This window comes from Sesamum indicum, linkage group LG1, assembly GCF_026168435.1.
Source record: "Sesamum indicum cultivar Baizhima isolate 11 linkage group LG1, ASM2616843v1, whole genome shotgun sequence".
Classification (NCBI taxonomy): Eukaryota; Viridiplantae; Streptophyta; class Magnoliopsida; order Lamiales; family Pedaliaceae; genus Sesamum; species Sesamum indicum.
In genome coordinates this window covers 16,867,960-16,880,533 of record NC_142657.1, presented here as the reverse complement: position 1 = coordinate 16,880,533, position 12,574 = coordinate 16,867,960, and the positions used below count along the sequence as shown (strand labels likewise).

At 33.6% G+C, this 12,574-nt stretch overlaps 2 protein-coding genes across 2 annotated transcripts; one reads left to right on the top strand and one right to left on the bottom strand.

Annotated features, from left to right (window-relative positions):
• Positions 1–3,136: 3,136 nt before the first annotated feature.
• Positions 3,137–5,202, top strand: LOC105165010 (deSI-like protein At4g17486). The gene is made up of 3 exons (XM_011083890.3): positions 3,137–3,603; positions 3,788–4,075; positions 4,686–5,202. The coding sequence occupies exons 1-3, from the start codon at positions 3,471–3,473 to the stop codon at positions 4,976–4,978; spliced, it is 714 nt and encodes a 237-aa protein (XP_011082192.1). The 5' UTR covers positions 3,137–3,470; the 3' UTR covers positions 4,979–5,202.
• A 378-nt stretch (positions 5,203–5,580) lies between these two features.
• Positions 5,581–10,733, bottom strand: LOC105165001 (defective in cullin neddylation protein (DUF298)). The gene is made up of 9 exons (XM_011083878.3): positions 10,422–10,733; positions 8,319–8,403; positions 7,603–7,677; positions 7,490–7,526; positions 7,040–7,123; positions 6,896–6,956; positions 6,699–6,805; positions 6,262–6,327; positions 5,581–6,053 (listed from the first exon to the last, which is right to left on the bottom strand). Exons 1-9 carry the CDS (start codon positions 10,501–10,503, stop codon positions 5,958–5,960), a joined length of 693 nt encoding a protein of 230 aa, XP_011082180.1. The 5' UTR covers positions 10,504–10,733; the 3' UTR covers positions 5,581–5,957.
• Between the last annotated feature and the right edge of the window lie 1,841 nt (positions 10,734–12,574).

The window sequence follows — 12,574 nt, the reverse complement described above, 5'->3', positions numbered from 1 at the left end:
GTATTACTATAACAAGAAAAAAAAAATTATTGGAATTTTAGCAATAATGACACAATTTTAAAGCGTACTTCAATGTTTTAAAAACTAAAAACTAAGGAAACATTAAATGGAAGAGAGGTCAATGCAAAAACACTATGATGGGATTCATGGGACCCAAGATTCACCTCACTAATTCTTGCAAGATCCAAACTCGACCTCAACCACCTTATGGACTCAATCTGTTTGAGTTGCCCGGTACCTGAACTCACGTGGCTGCCACTATACCCTGAACTCTATTTTTCATCCCTATTGTCCATTGTCCAAGAGAGATCAATGCAATTTTACTAGGTTTTATGTAATAAAATTTACCAGTACACCATGATCACATAGTCAAAATAGCAACCATGAAGGGGGCGGGGGGATTTTACAAAGTTACTAAAATTTCATTTCTAATCATGACTTCAACTGTCTATTATTCAACAACGTTAGGTCGAATCAAATGTCTTCTAAGTTTCATCTAAATTATACCAGCAATCCCTCCTCCACATGCCCTCAAATTGAAAAAAATTAAAAAGAAAATAATCCTTTATTCATTTTCAATTCGAATTTCTACTAAAGGGATGGTTTCATACTGCTGACTTTTTAACCAAATGTGATGAATCAATAATTTATCTCATATTAAATTGAATTGCTATCACAGTATCGTAATTGATAGAATAAATTAATATAAACTCAAGAATAATAAATAATTATTTTAAAAAAAGCCATTCATCCGACCAAAAATTGAGAACCATTGATCTAGTTAGGTCCACCAATATCCTTGCACCAGATTTTTTAACCTAATCATGATCATCAGTCATCACTTTGTGGCACTGTACTCCCTCAGCCCAACTTAGTTTATAGCATTTTATTTTCTTTAATTCCTAATATTCTAAAATAATTCTTTTCCTAAGTGCAAAAGCGCATATTCGATTCCAACAACTCTTAAAAGTGCTTTGGAGAGATAATAGTATAAAATTATTTTAATTTTTTTTTATATTTTCAACTATATTAAAAAAAAAAATTACACTGAATAACATACATTTTTTATATTTTTCTGTGATTTATGAGCCGTCTACTAACTTTTGAGAACTATACTCGGGTTTTATCAGTGTTGCGCTTGTTGGACCAACACAGTATTTGATATATCCCCAATAGAAAAAATCAACCTACATTTATGTTATGTCAATGGTATCGATATCTGTATTGGTTATTTAAGAAGGTGCTCAGGGTGAGCTTAAAATTTTTGAAAATATTTGAGAGTTTGTAAGATATCGAAAAGTGCTTAATATATGCACTCATAAGTTCCCCTAAAAAAAAAACAAATTCCAACTTGTTATTAAGATCTCAACAACCTACTCCAAATTTGATCCTATGAAATACTAATCAGCGTTGCTAACATCTTTAAAAGTTCAACAATCTTTATTTGTCCAAATATTTCGAGAACTTACTATTAAAATAACACAGAGTAGCAAAGCTGTTACTATTGTTGCCCTCTCTTTGCTAAAACTATGAATATATCTATATTTATACATATATATATATATAAAGCGACATTTCTCACTCAAAAAGAATGGTTTGTGATATCACTATACCAATTTTTAGTTTGTGTTGATAATATTCTTAATTTTCTTTTTTGAAATATAATGTGTTTGTTTATATATTTTACTTTTATTTATAATATAAGGTTATTTACATTTAGACTCACTCTGAAAATATAAAATTATACTTTTCTCCAGAGAAGTTCCAGAATTAAACTTACATTTTCTCTGAAAAATCCATTTTGTTAGGATTTGGACAAAAAATGTTGACCTTAACAAATATAATTATATATATTTTTAATTTTACCCATCTTTTAATGTTCCCATGTAATAGTTTTGTACTTATAAAGGAAAAAATATAATGATGTTAATCTCACTCGATATATATTTATACATATATTACATTTATCCTCTTGATAAGTACAAAAATATATATAAGAATGTTATATGAAGGTCAAATAAAAAATTTATGTAATTTTTGTTGTTTACATCGGTATTATTCGCCCAAACCCTAATAGAAGGGGGTTAAGTCTAAATAGTGAATTTTTTAAAGGGTATATACATAATTTCAAAAGAAAAATTGAAAAAAGAGTATAATTTCACATTTTAAAAGCATGTTAAAATGCATAAAACTCCCTATACTTTAAAAATGCTAAAAGACCCCTCTCTATTTTGTTAAATGTTGCTCAACCGCCCATTTTCATTAAATTTAACTAATTTTGTTATTTTTTTTTCAAAAAAAATTTCTTATTTTAATAACCGTTGGATCTGTATTGATTATATTGAGCCATTAGATCTAATCAATTAAACTTGACCGCTGAATCTTAAGGTTATAAAAAAAATCAAGAGTTAATATTCTATTGATTAAAAATATATATTATAATAAAATTATTTAAAGAAAAACCCCACCCAATTGGGGCTCCGCCTTTTTTTTTTCCCTAAATTTTTTAGTTAATTTTAATTATATTAATTAAATATATTTTAATTAATAAAAGTAATTTTAAATAATTATAATAATTAAATATATATTTAATTAATTAAAAATAATTGTAGATTTTAACAATTATAATTTTTACCTTTCAGTTTTTCAATTATACAAATTATTTAAATTTAAATTAATTTAATATTTGAATTTAATTATAAATTTTCAAAAATTTATATAATTTTTTCATATTTTTAAATAAATATTTTTTGAAAAGATGAAAATGCAAAAAAAAAATACTCAAAATAAATAAAAAAAAATATACATATGAGATATATAAATACCATGAGGATATTTTAGTAAAAAAAATTTAAAAATAAAGTCAAAAATAGTTAAAATCCATCCCCAAACGCACATTTCAAAAAAATATGGGGGATTACAAGTTTTTGAACAAAATACAAAGGATAAAATGCATTTTAGCCTAAAAAAATATAAATATAATTAATATTATAATATTTTAAAAAATATGAAATATAATTTAGATGCATGTGTATGTAAAACAAATCAGGTGGAGTGACCCATATACACACAACACTCCCACTGCATCTCATAATTAGTATACGTTACTTTCTCCTAGAACACAAGTTTTTCAAATTTTAAATAAACGAATTGGATCACACCAGCTCACATTCCAACCTCTCCTTCACTATTCCCTCAATCACCATCTTCTTTTTTTATTTGCACAATCTCCCACATTTTTACTATATAAGATCTCAATGGTCCGCCAAAAGTTGAGGCTGCGGCGCTCATGTGCCGCCGGTGAATTCATCCTCACTCCCCTTCACATTTTCAGCTCCAATTCTTGACTTCAGCCTCATTGAATGTCCCAGTTTTTGTGTTTGCACTCGTACCTTCAAAGCTAAGGCTGCTGAACAAAGAGTTGATTATCAGTGACATCAAATCACTCGTCTTTTCTTTTTTCATTTGCAATGTTATGCCGGAAGAGTTCGGTTAAAAGCGGCCGTGGATCGGCGGCGGTGCACCTCAATGTGTATGATCTCACCTCCGTCAATGGTTATGCTTACTGGCTCGGCCTCGGTGTCTACCATTCCGGCGTTCAAGGTTCGTACTCAACAATCTCTCTCTAAGCTCCGATCTCTTCCTCCTCCACGAAAATCAGATCTCAATTTCACACTTTTTTCGCTGGAATTATTTTAGAAAAAGAAAAAAAAAATCCACCAAGTTTCACTGCGTAGTTTCTGGATTTTGTGGCGAAGAAATTTGTTGAATTGGGAATTTTTGGCAGTTCACGGTGTGGAGTACGCGTTCGGCGCTCACGAATACCCCACGACTGGGATTTTCGAAGGCCAGCCGAAACAGTGTGAGGGGTTCAGATTCAGGAAGTCGATTTTGATGGGGTGGACGGAGATGAGTCCCGGAGAGGTGAGGCGAGTGATGGAGGAGCTGGCAGACAAGTACAGAGGAAATGCGTATAACTTGATCACCAAGAACTGCAACCATTTCTGCAACGACGCCTGCGTTAGACTCACTGGCAATCCCATCCCCAATTGGGTTAATCGCCTAGCTAGAATCGGTAACTTCTCTCTCTCTCTCTGCCCCATTCTGAATTTTTTATATCAAAAAATGGTGCATTGGAATTCAAGAGGAGATCCAAGTTTTCAAGTAGCAGACAATTTGCTCACTATTTAAAAAAAGTTGTGATTATTTCGAAAATAAAGTCTCGTGACCTACTAAAAATAATATATATCGAAGGTACGTGTTTGAGTCTAATTAATATGGGTTGTTCTGACATATTCACCCTATTTGATGTGTATGGATTATATGAGATAGTGTAAGGAGATATTTGCACTGAGGGTCTCTAAAATAACAATTGCAATCATACGTAAACAAGAATAGTAGACGATGATAGAGCTCAAGATTGAGAGGTAAATATACGTTTTTGTTACGATATCCATATCAGTTCAACCTAATTTCTAATAATAAAATCACTTGCAACTAAAGGTTCACCTGGCGCCTTACAGATGATGTAATACTCGATGTTTAAAATACTGGATAGTTAGATGATTATTACATGTGGTGTAGCATGAATTTAACCCTTACCCAACAAGTACTTGATAGAGCATCAGGTTCTTAATTGCATGATTTAAGACAATGTTTTAACTTAGGATCATTTGTTCTCGTAGGTTTCCTCTGCAAATGTATAATCCCAGTGAACTTGAACTTGAACTCGACCAAAGTTCGCCATCACAAAATAGAAGACAAAGTCTGTGAAGTGGAGAAGAAGAAACTCACAAGCAGCTCAAACAGGTTCACAAACACATCTTCCAACACATCGTCGTCATCTTCGTGTTCTACTCCTCCAGTTGCAAGGGCCGACAGTCGAAGCGGAACCCCTTCTGCCCCTGCGTGCTCTCCTCCTCCCGTTGCAAGGGCTGGCAGTCGAAGTAGAAGCTCTGTGCCCCCCATTGATTCTTGATTCCAGTACAAACTAAAGGTCTCAAAATCTTACCCTGAGGGCAAATTTCTATGAGGGGAAATATATATATTTCCATTGATTCTTTTCTTCTTGTTTGAGCTTAAAATGCTAATAGATATGGTAAGAAGGAGCCCTTCAAAATTTGTACATGTGATTTACAGGGAACGTTTTTGTTTGTTTCTTTTGCAAGCGATTGCTAATTGGGAGAATTCTCAATTCTTCAATTTTGATCAAGAAAACTCAATTTATTTCTTGCATAAATCCAATCATGACAACACCATATACGTGCTGTAATAGAGATTAACATTTGAGAGCAACAAGTATCAATCAAATCATTGGCACAGTTGTATATCAAAAGGGAGCTCAAGGAATATGTACCTTTGAAAAGCATATGATTTGCATCCAACTACTTTTTGCATAATCAAGGGCGCTTTTCTTGATTCACCTACCACTAGACTTATTTTTGTCTACAAACTTTTTATCTTTAGCTTGCTTAAGTCCAAAGACTACCTGCACCCGGACCCACTACCCGTACGGACAGCCGATCATGGTCCATCACCACCATTATCAGAAACCCTTAAGATGATAGCAACCATCTGAACTTGGCAAAAATAGGGTAAAGATATATTGAAATAAGGGGTATTTGTTCATACAAATAAGGACAGTGAATATAAGTGCTAGAAATATAGGAGCACCTCCGTTCATATCTATTTCTTTTTGTTTATTTTAAGTTAAGATGAAGAAGAAGAGGGAGAAGAGCAAATTCAATCTGAAACAAATAGCAGAAAAAGGTCTAGACAGATGTAGAAACTACGCCGGGCCGTTTTACTTGCTGTTTATTTTGGCATCCTCCAAGTAGATCCGATCAAGATTTCAGCAAACCGCACAGCGTTTAGGAGCAAGGACAATCGATAAATGTGTTACTTTGAGTATGAGCATCAGTGCAGGCAACGATCGGGCTTCAACTATGGCACGGAACTTAGCCTCGCTTTGATTTTAACCAGTCAACAAAATTGTCAAGGATCAAGGTCCAGGCTTGATCCGGATCATAATTGCTAACATCCGGAAACTTGACCTGTTACAAGATTGTCAACAAGAATCTTGGATTAATTTCTCTATCCCATTACATAATTCGGGATTCAAGGTTTCTTAACTTGTCCCAAGCAGAATGAACAGTTCGATATATGGAATATGGTCTGTTAAAGGGCAATCACCTTCAAGATTTTTGTATTACTTGAATCAAACAATTGATTATTCAGAAAGAAAGCAAAGTTTTAAATTACCTCATTGCAGAACCGATAGAATCCCATCCATTGATCCATGTTAATGACCTTGTAATCACTTTGTATCTGCAATTAGTCACATTCATAATGAGTGTTCTTGCTCAAACATTTAAATACAGCAAACAACTTTGTACCATCAAATGTACCTTACAATTTTCTACAAATTATTCTGTTTGTCATCTTCTATTATGCAAGTATGTAATTTTTGGGACTTCTACTATACTCTTTTTCTTTTTGTTTAGCGGTGAGGTTGGGCGGGGGAGTAGACATGCAAATTCAGCAGCCATTAGCATCAGTATTATGTATATGGCATAACACACAATGGAATGAAGTTGTACCAAATTGGTACTCAGAAACCTAAATCATGATTGCATGACCAATTGGTTTTGAGTATAAGAATAGCTGAAACACAAATACAAGACAATGAAAATCCAAACCTTCAGATACTGAATAAGTGCATCCACTTGAGCTCGAAATTGTGATCCTAGAACAAGATCTAGCAAGAGACAAATGCTTTCTATGTCTATGCTTTTCTGCTTCTCCTCTGGAAGAACATAGAATACAAATGGATAAGCAGTAAAAGGGAACTAAAGCCCCAGAAAATTAATTCCACAAGTTGGTTTAGGTAAGATACCAGTCAGGCAATATCTGAAGGCATAGGCGTAGAAGTCCGCAAAGTTTGATGGCCTTCTGACCTTTTGCAGTGGGAAAAAATGAAGGCCATCAATAATTCACTGCATATCATAATTCAAATGCAGGAAGTTCCAGTAAACCGTACCTCTTTCTCAAGATCCACAAGCGCTTTCTTGAGTTTAAGTATTGTATCAGCTCTTAGAGCTTTAAGGCCTCTTCGCCACTCATCCTAACAAGATGTTGCACAGAATGAGCATTTACATGGTTACAAAATAAAGAAATTTATACCAAACTTTATCGAGGATCTTTCAGCAAATAAGAATGCAACTTCCAGTATCCACAATGATCTATGATAGGGAAAAAAAACAGAGGAGATTTACTCTTCACAAATGAAAGAAAATTGCATTCATCCTAAAGCAAAGAAGAGTTATTCACATAGAGAAGCAGTAAATTGAAGGGAGAAGCCCACATCTGAATAGCGAAGGCATCCCAAGTAAAGAAAATATGGAGGGTTAAAGCACTGAATTGTAACAATGAAGCATAATGCGGTTAGTAAGGACATGAAATAAGTACTCGTTCCAAAGACCATTCTTACCAGGGTGAAGTATCCTTGTTTCTCTGCTTGCATTTTCCTAAACCAAATTCACCAGAGTCAATTTCCATAATAGGAGATTTCAATAACAAAAAAAAAAAAAAACACCAACTAACCAAGCAAGCATTAATATCCGCACATCGGTATGGTCAACTTCCAAATCTGAGCAGAGGGACTCAATTCCTTCTGGACTGCTCACAGAAGAATATTAATTAGACAACACGAGCAAATGTCAGAAAACAAGAAAGATAAATGTAAAACTGCAAAAACAAATCAAAAGCAGTGACTATCAAACAGTCCAGTGGTTGCAAAATATATCTTGTTAAGTCCCATGACTCCGGAAAAGAAAGAGTGAAATGAGTGAGTTAGTTTCAAGTGTAAAAAAATCACGGAGAATGGTATGACTGTACTATCTGCTTTTTCTTTAAACAGTATCTGGATAATAGAATTGCAGCTTTATTACAAGTCAGACAACCAAAATTTTCTTCCCTCCACTTACCAAATAAATAGAACTCCTCCCACTTCTATGGAAAAATCGCAGAAAATAGATTCGTGGGATCTCTCAATTAAAGTGTACTTTCCAATTACGGAATGTTGCAAGTGACGAAGGGAATAGACAGGTGGACAGGGGAAGGGCAAGGGTGAGTTATGAGAGAAAGGAGGTGGTAATGGAAAATCAATGAACAATCAGACAATAACTCAATGCTTGGTCCAGTTACAATATAAGGAGAGAAGTGAAAGAAAAAGAAAAGTAAAAAAAGAGCATAGAGATATCAATGTACGTAACACCACCAAGAATATTTAATCATCAGAGCAAATGGAGGACACTTACTCAATCATACCAGAGCCATCACTAGAATAAGAATAGAAAAGTTGATCAATTCGCTCCAGCTCTTTGGAAGCTGCTCTACCAGAAGCTGAAGAGAAAAAAAGAAATAAGCTTAACAGTAAGGGGCCCTAACAGAGTGTCTAAAGGAAATACACAAGATCACAAAAAAGTAACATATGAAAGTTCTCAGTATCTTCTTTTCAATTATTTAATTTATTATGATTTTTATTTTGCTTCATTTTATTTTCGGATAGACAGTATAATTTCTCTGCTTATGAAGATGGATAAAGTTGGTATTGTGTCTATGACACCATGAAGCATAGAATTTTAAATAAGCCTTATCTCATGCTTTTGCAATCTTATTATGTGTGAAAAGAAAACACATTTAAATGCTAAGATGTGTAATCTCTTGAGTGAAGCATATGTCCTTTCTCAAGATCCAGAATTTCTGAGGTCGTGGAAGCTAATTAACTTGAGAAATCACAATCACTCCCATGGCCTAGACTCACAAAGTTTCCCCTGTTAAATTGAAGAAAGGTAAACAAGGCCACTCAAAATGCAAGAGAGAAGTAGGAGAACAGGCTAGTGTAGCTTGGCCTTTCTTTCCATCAGTTCAGTACTAAAAAATAACCTCGCCTTTTATTTGCCAGACCATGACATGGCATTCTATTATGCGTTCACTTTCACTTCTTAGGCTCTTACATTATAGAAATGGAGTAATCCACCTCATCACCCATTGTCTTCCTAGTATTTCTCTGACATCCAACCTTTCAAAGTGTATAACCAAGTACGTAAATGTGAACCACTTAGAGCTACCTAATATGTCATGTCATAACGTATTCTGTGTTTTTATTTTCCCGGTTTGATCGCATTCAGATATCACAAAAGTACTAGCTTCCCCCTCTTTGACGATGATACTTTATTCGTCCCCATGGCAATGCCTAAATGGATTATGGTCTTGCATGTACAGGAACAAATTTTTATTCAGACAAAGCGACCCCTTAGTCGTCCTTCAGCCATACCGCTAGTTTACTTGACTCCTCAATTTATTTTAAACTCAAACAGAAAATATTCCATGGATCTACAGAAACTTAAATACCTGACCATCAGTCCCAAGTGAAATTGCAATGATACTAAATAGTCAGGATGTCACTCCTATTCTCAACCAAAATGAAACCTAGCCTCTCAATAGTAAATGAAAAATCACTTGTGTTCCAAGTCCATGTGATTAGATATTCCCATAAAATCCAATTCCACAAAAATAACACACCCACCACTCAAACAAGTTTCTCAAGTACCTTCAGTTACAATTGGTAGAAGAAAACTGAAACCTCAGAATCTGAATTAAAAATAAAACTAAACAACAAGGCTGCAATCTTGTCCACCAACCTATGGTTTTACATATAGTTGAAGTCACTCTCATCAAATATATTCAAAATAAAAGAATATTCTAGCAGGGCCATGGCACTGTCAAACTGAAGGGCCACAAAAACCAATAAAGCAAGAAAATAAAACAAAAGAACAAGGCTGCAATCTTGTCCAGCAACCGTAAGGAAATTTACTTGTGTTCAACTTGCTCTTATCATTTCTTACTGAAATCAAAACTATTCTAGGATAGGAGGGCCATGTACCATCAAATTGAAATGCCAAGAAAACCAGAAAGCGAAGACAGAATAAAAACCAGTTGAAAACCCCCTGAGAAAGACGTCTTGGAACTTAAACCAGCCACTTTTAGAATACCATGATTCCCGAAAGCCATGCATATCCAGAATCAAACGTCCAATTACCTCCCAGTTCACTACAAAGTTGCATAAAATTCACCGGGTCCGATTCACAATCAGAACCCATGTAATATTTCCTCCTTATCAATTAGCAGAATGAGCATACCTCAAACAACAAAAGCAGTACAAACTAAACTCCCCTAATCATAGCAAAAACAATACCAGCAAATAATTTCAAAAGATCAGACACAAATATCACAGTTTTCACTTCAAGAACTATAAATTCACTAATATAAAGCTTTCCAAAAGAGCCGTCAGAGACACAAATAAAGAAACCCAATACACTCGACAAAAATTCAATTTCCACAATAAAACATCAAGAAACCTGCGCGAAAAAGATCCACGGTTGATGAATTGCTGGATGCCGATGAATTCGTGGGACCTTTCCTCGATGAAGTACGAGGCATATTTCTCAAGATTTATGAATTAATCCCACAAAATTCAGTTTCTAACACGATGGGGATAAAATTGCATACAGAAATGACCCTTCTCTTTCCTTTTTCTTCCCCCTCAATAAAGAAAAAGAGAGGGGCTTTAGCCAAGAGAGGAATCTACTACTCTGAAATCTTCAGAGTAGCCAGGGTGCGTAATTCAGCAGGCGTATTCCGCGCTGCTATATCTGGAAGGCAGCGTACGATAGCAGGACCGTGCGCTTTCTTCTTTTTGGGGTCGGCGGTCACTAATGGGCTGGGCCGATACCCAATCCAATTTGTTAGTAAGGCCCTTTGAATTGGTCCATCAAATAATAATAGCCCAAAAAAAAACACTAATTGCCCGTTTGGTCCCAGCGATTGAGCAGATCAAATGAGCACAAATATCATTCATTATCTCGTTTGCACTTCTTAAATAATCCCTTTTAGGATCAAATTCATCTTCCCATAAAAAATACAATTTATAACTTCTAATCTTACCGAACTTCTTCTTAATTCAATTACCCATTATACATATTAAATACTTTTTGTATTTCTTAATTAAATTTAAGAATGATGTTCCTTTGGAATTTAATTTCAAATATTTACATTATTAATTATAAAATTATGAACTCAAACACTATCTTTATGCGACCATCCGACCAAATTCAACCCAACCCAAAGGGTGTTTGCAACAACTCTATACAAATGTTTATCAACCTTTTAAAGAAAATAAATTTGAAGAGTGTCTGTAATTTAAAATTTATGTAATTATTTAAATTGAATTTATTCATACGAAAATTGTAAGTAGCTTCTGATTATCTTTTCAATTTACTATTAATTAATAGATGTGGGACCAGACAAAAAAGAGGTAGTCATCATCTAAGGTTAAAAAGGATTACAGACCATAGAGACCTATTGTAGCTGTAATATTGGAGATGTCCACTATTATATACTACTAAACTAGCAATCAACTAATATAATTAAGGATAAATAACAAGAGATTCTCATGTCATAATGATAATTTATAAGTATTCTTCTTTATTTGAAAAATTATAAACATCTAATTAAGATTAACGATAGTCTAATAAATACTTCTCTATAATTTTAAGAGTATATTTATAATTTTTTAAATAATAAAAAATATATTTATAATTATGATAAATATAAAAAAGCTTATTATAATTTATTCTATAATTAGTATATGGATGACATGATAATAATAATAAAATAAAAAAAAAAAAGGGAAGAGGGCCCTCGAGTGGTTGAGTAAATGTGAAGAAAGCAACACTAATTTCTCAATCCTATCTTTGTGATGCTCCATATGCATGCGCAATCTTCCCTTTTTCTTTCATCATCTAACTAGTTTTTCTACTCCTCCCACATGAAAAGTGAAAAACCTTGTACATATTTTTGTAAAGTGTAGAAGAAAGTGTTGATTGAATTTTATTTTATTTTTAGTGTTTTAGGTTGTTTTTACAATTGTGAACTCGATTGAGTGCATTTGAAATTTAATTGTGAATGAATCGTCGAATTTTTTCATGATATTATCACGTGTTTTAGCGTCCTTAGCGGACAAGTCTATTTGAGTGCATTATGAAATTTGGCTGAAAACGAGTGATTTCTTGTGTGATGTTATTGTGCTGGTTGTTTGGAAGAGACAAATTCATTTGAACGCATTATCATGTCCGGCTGTCAAGAGCGAACTAGACAATTTAAATACATTCTGAAATTTGACCATATAAAACTCTCGAATCCTAAAAACCTATCTGAATACATTTTAGAATTTAATTATAAACGAGATGTCGAAAATAACGAATGCATTTAAACTCTTTGACATACAATTAAAGATGTTTGCTGTATCAATATTTAGTCCATATAGAATGAGATATCAAAGACACAATTTAACAAAACTTTGAACTAATTGAATTTAAAGAAGAGGCAATTTTACTACCTCATAAGGATTGAGTTTTCTTGTTTCCCAATGCTACAACTAAATAAAGGCGAAAAGAATCTTCTTACACATTTTCTAAATTCATACATTGGACATCATAACAAATACAAGACA

What these genes read in the sequence shown, in the direction of transcription:
- LOC105165010 (XM_011083890.3), top strand. Translation starts at nt 3,471, where the DNA reads ATGTTATGCCGGAAGAGTTCGGTTAAAAGCGGCCGTGGATCGGCGGCG. An exon ending in CTACCATTCCGGCGTTCAAG is followed by an intron (nt 3,604 to 3,787) that starts GTTCGTACTCAA and finishes AATTTTTGGCAG; the next exon opens with TTCACGGTGTGGAGTACGCG. An exon ending in TAATCGCCTAGCTAGAATCG is followed by an intron (nt 4,076 to 4,685) that starts GTAACTTCTCTC and finishes TTGTTCTCGTAG; the next exon opens with GTTTCCTCTGCAAATGTATA.
- LOC105165001 (XM_011083878.3), bottom strand. Translation starts at nt 10,503, where the DNA reads ATGCCTCGTACTTCATCGAGGAAAGGTCCCACGAATTCATCGGCATCC. An exon ending in CGGATATTAATGCTTGCTTG is followed by an intron (nt 7,527 to 7,602) that starts GTTAGTTGGTGT and finishes AATTTGGTTTAG; the next exon opens with GAAAATGCAAGCAGAGAAAC. An exon ending in CTTCAGATATTGCCTGACTG is followed by an intron (nt 6,806 to 6,895) that starts GTATCTTACCTA and finishes ATGTTCTTCCAG; the next exon opens with AGGAGAAGCAGAAAAGCATA.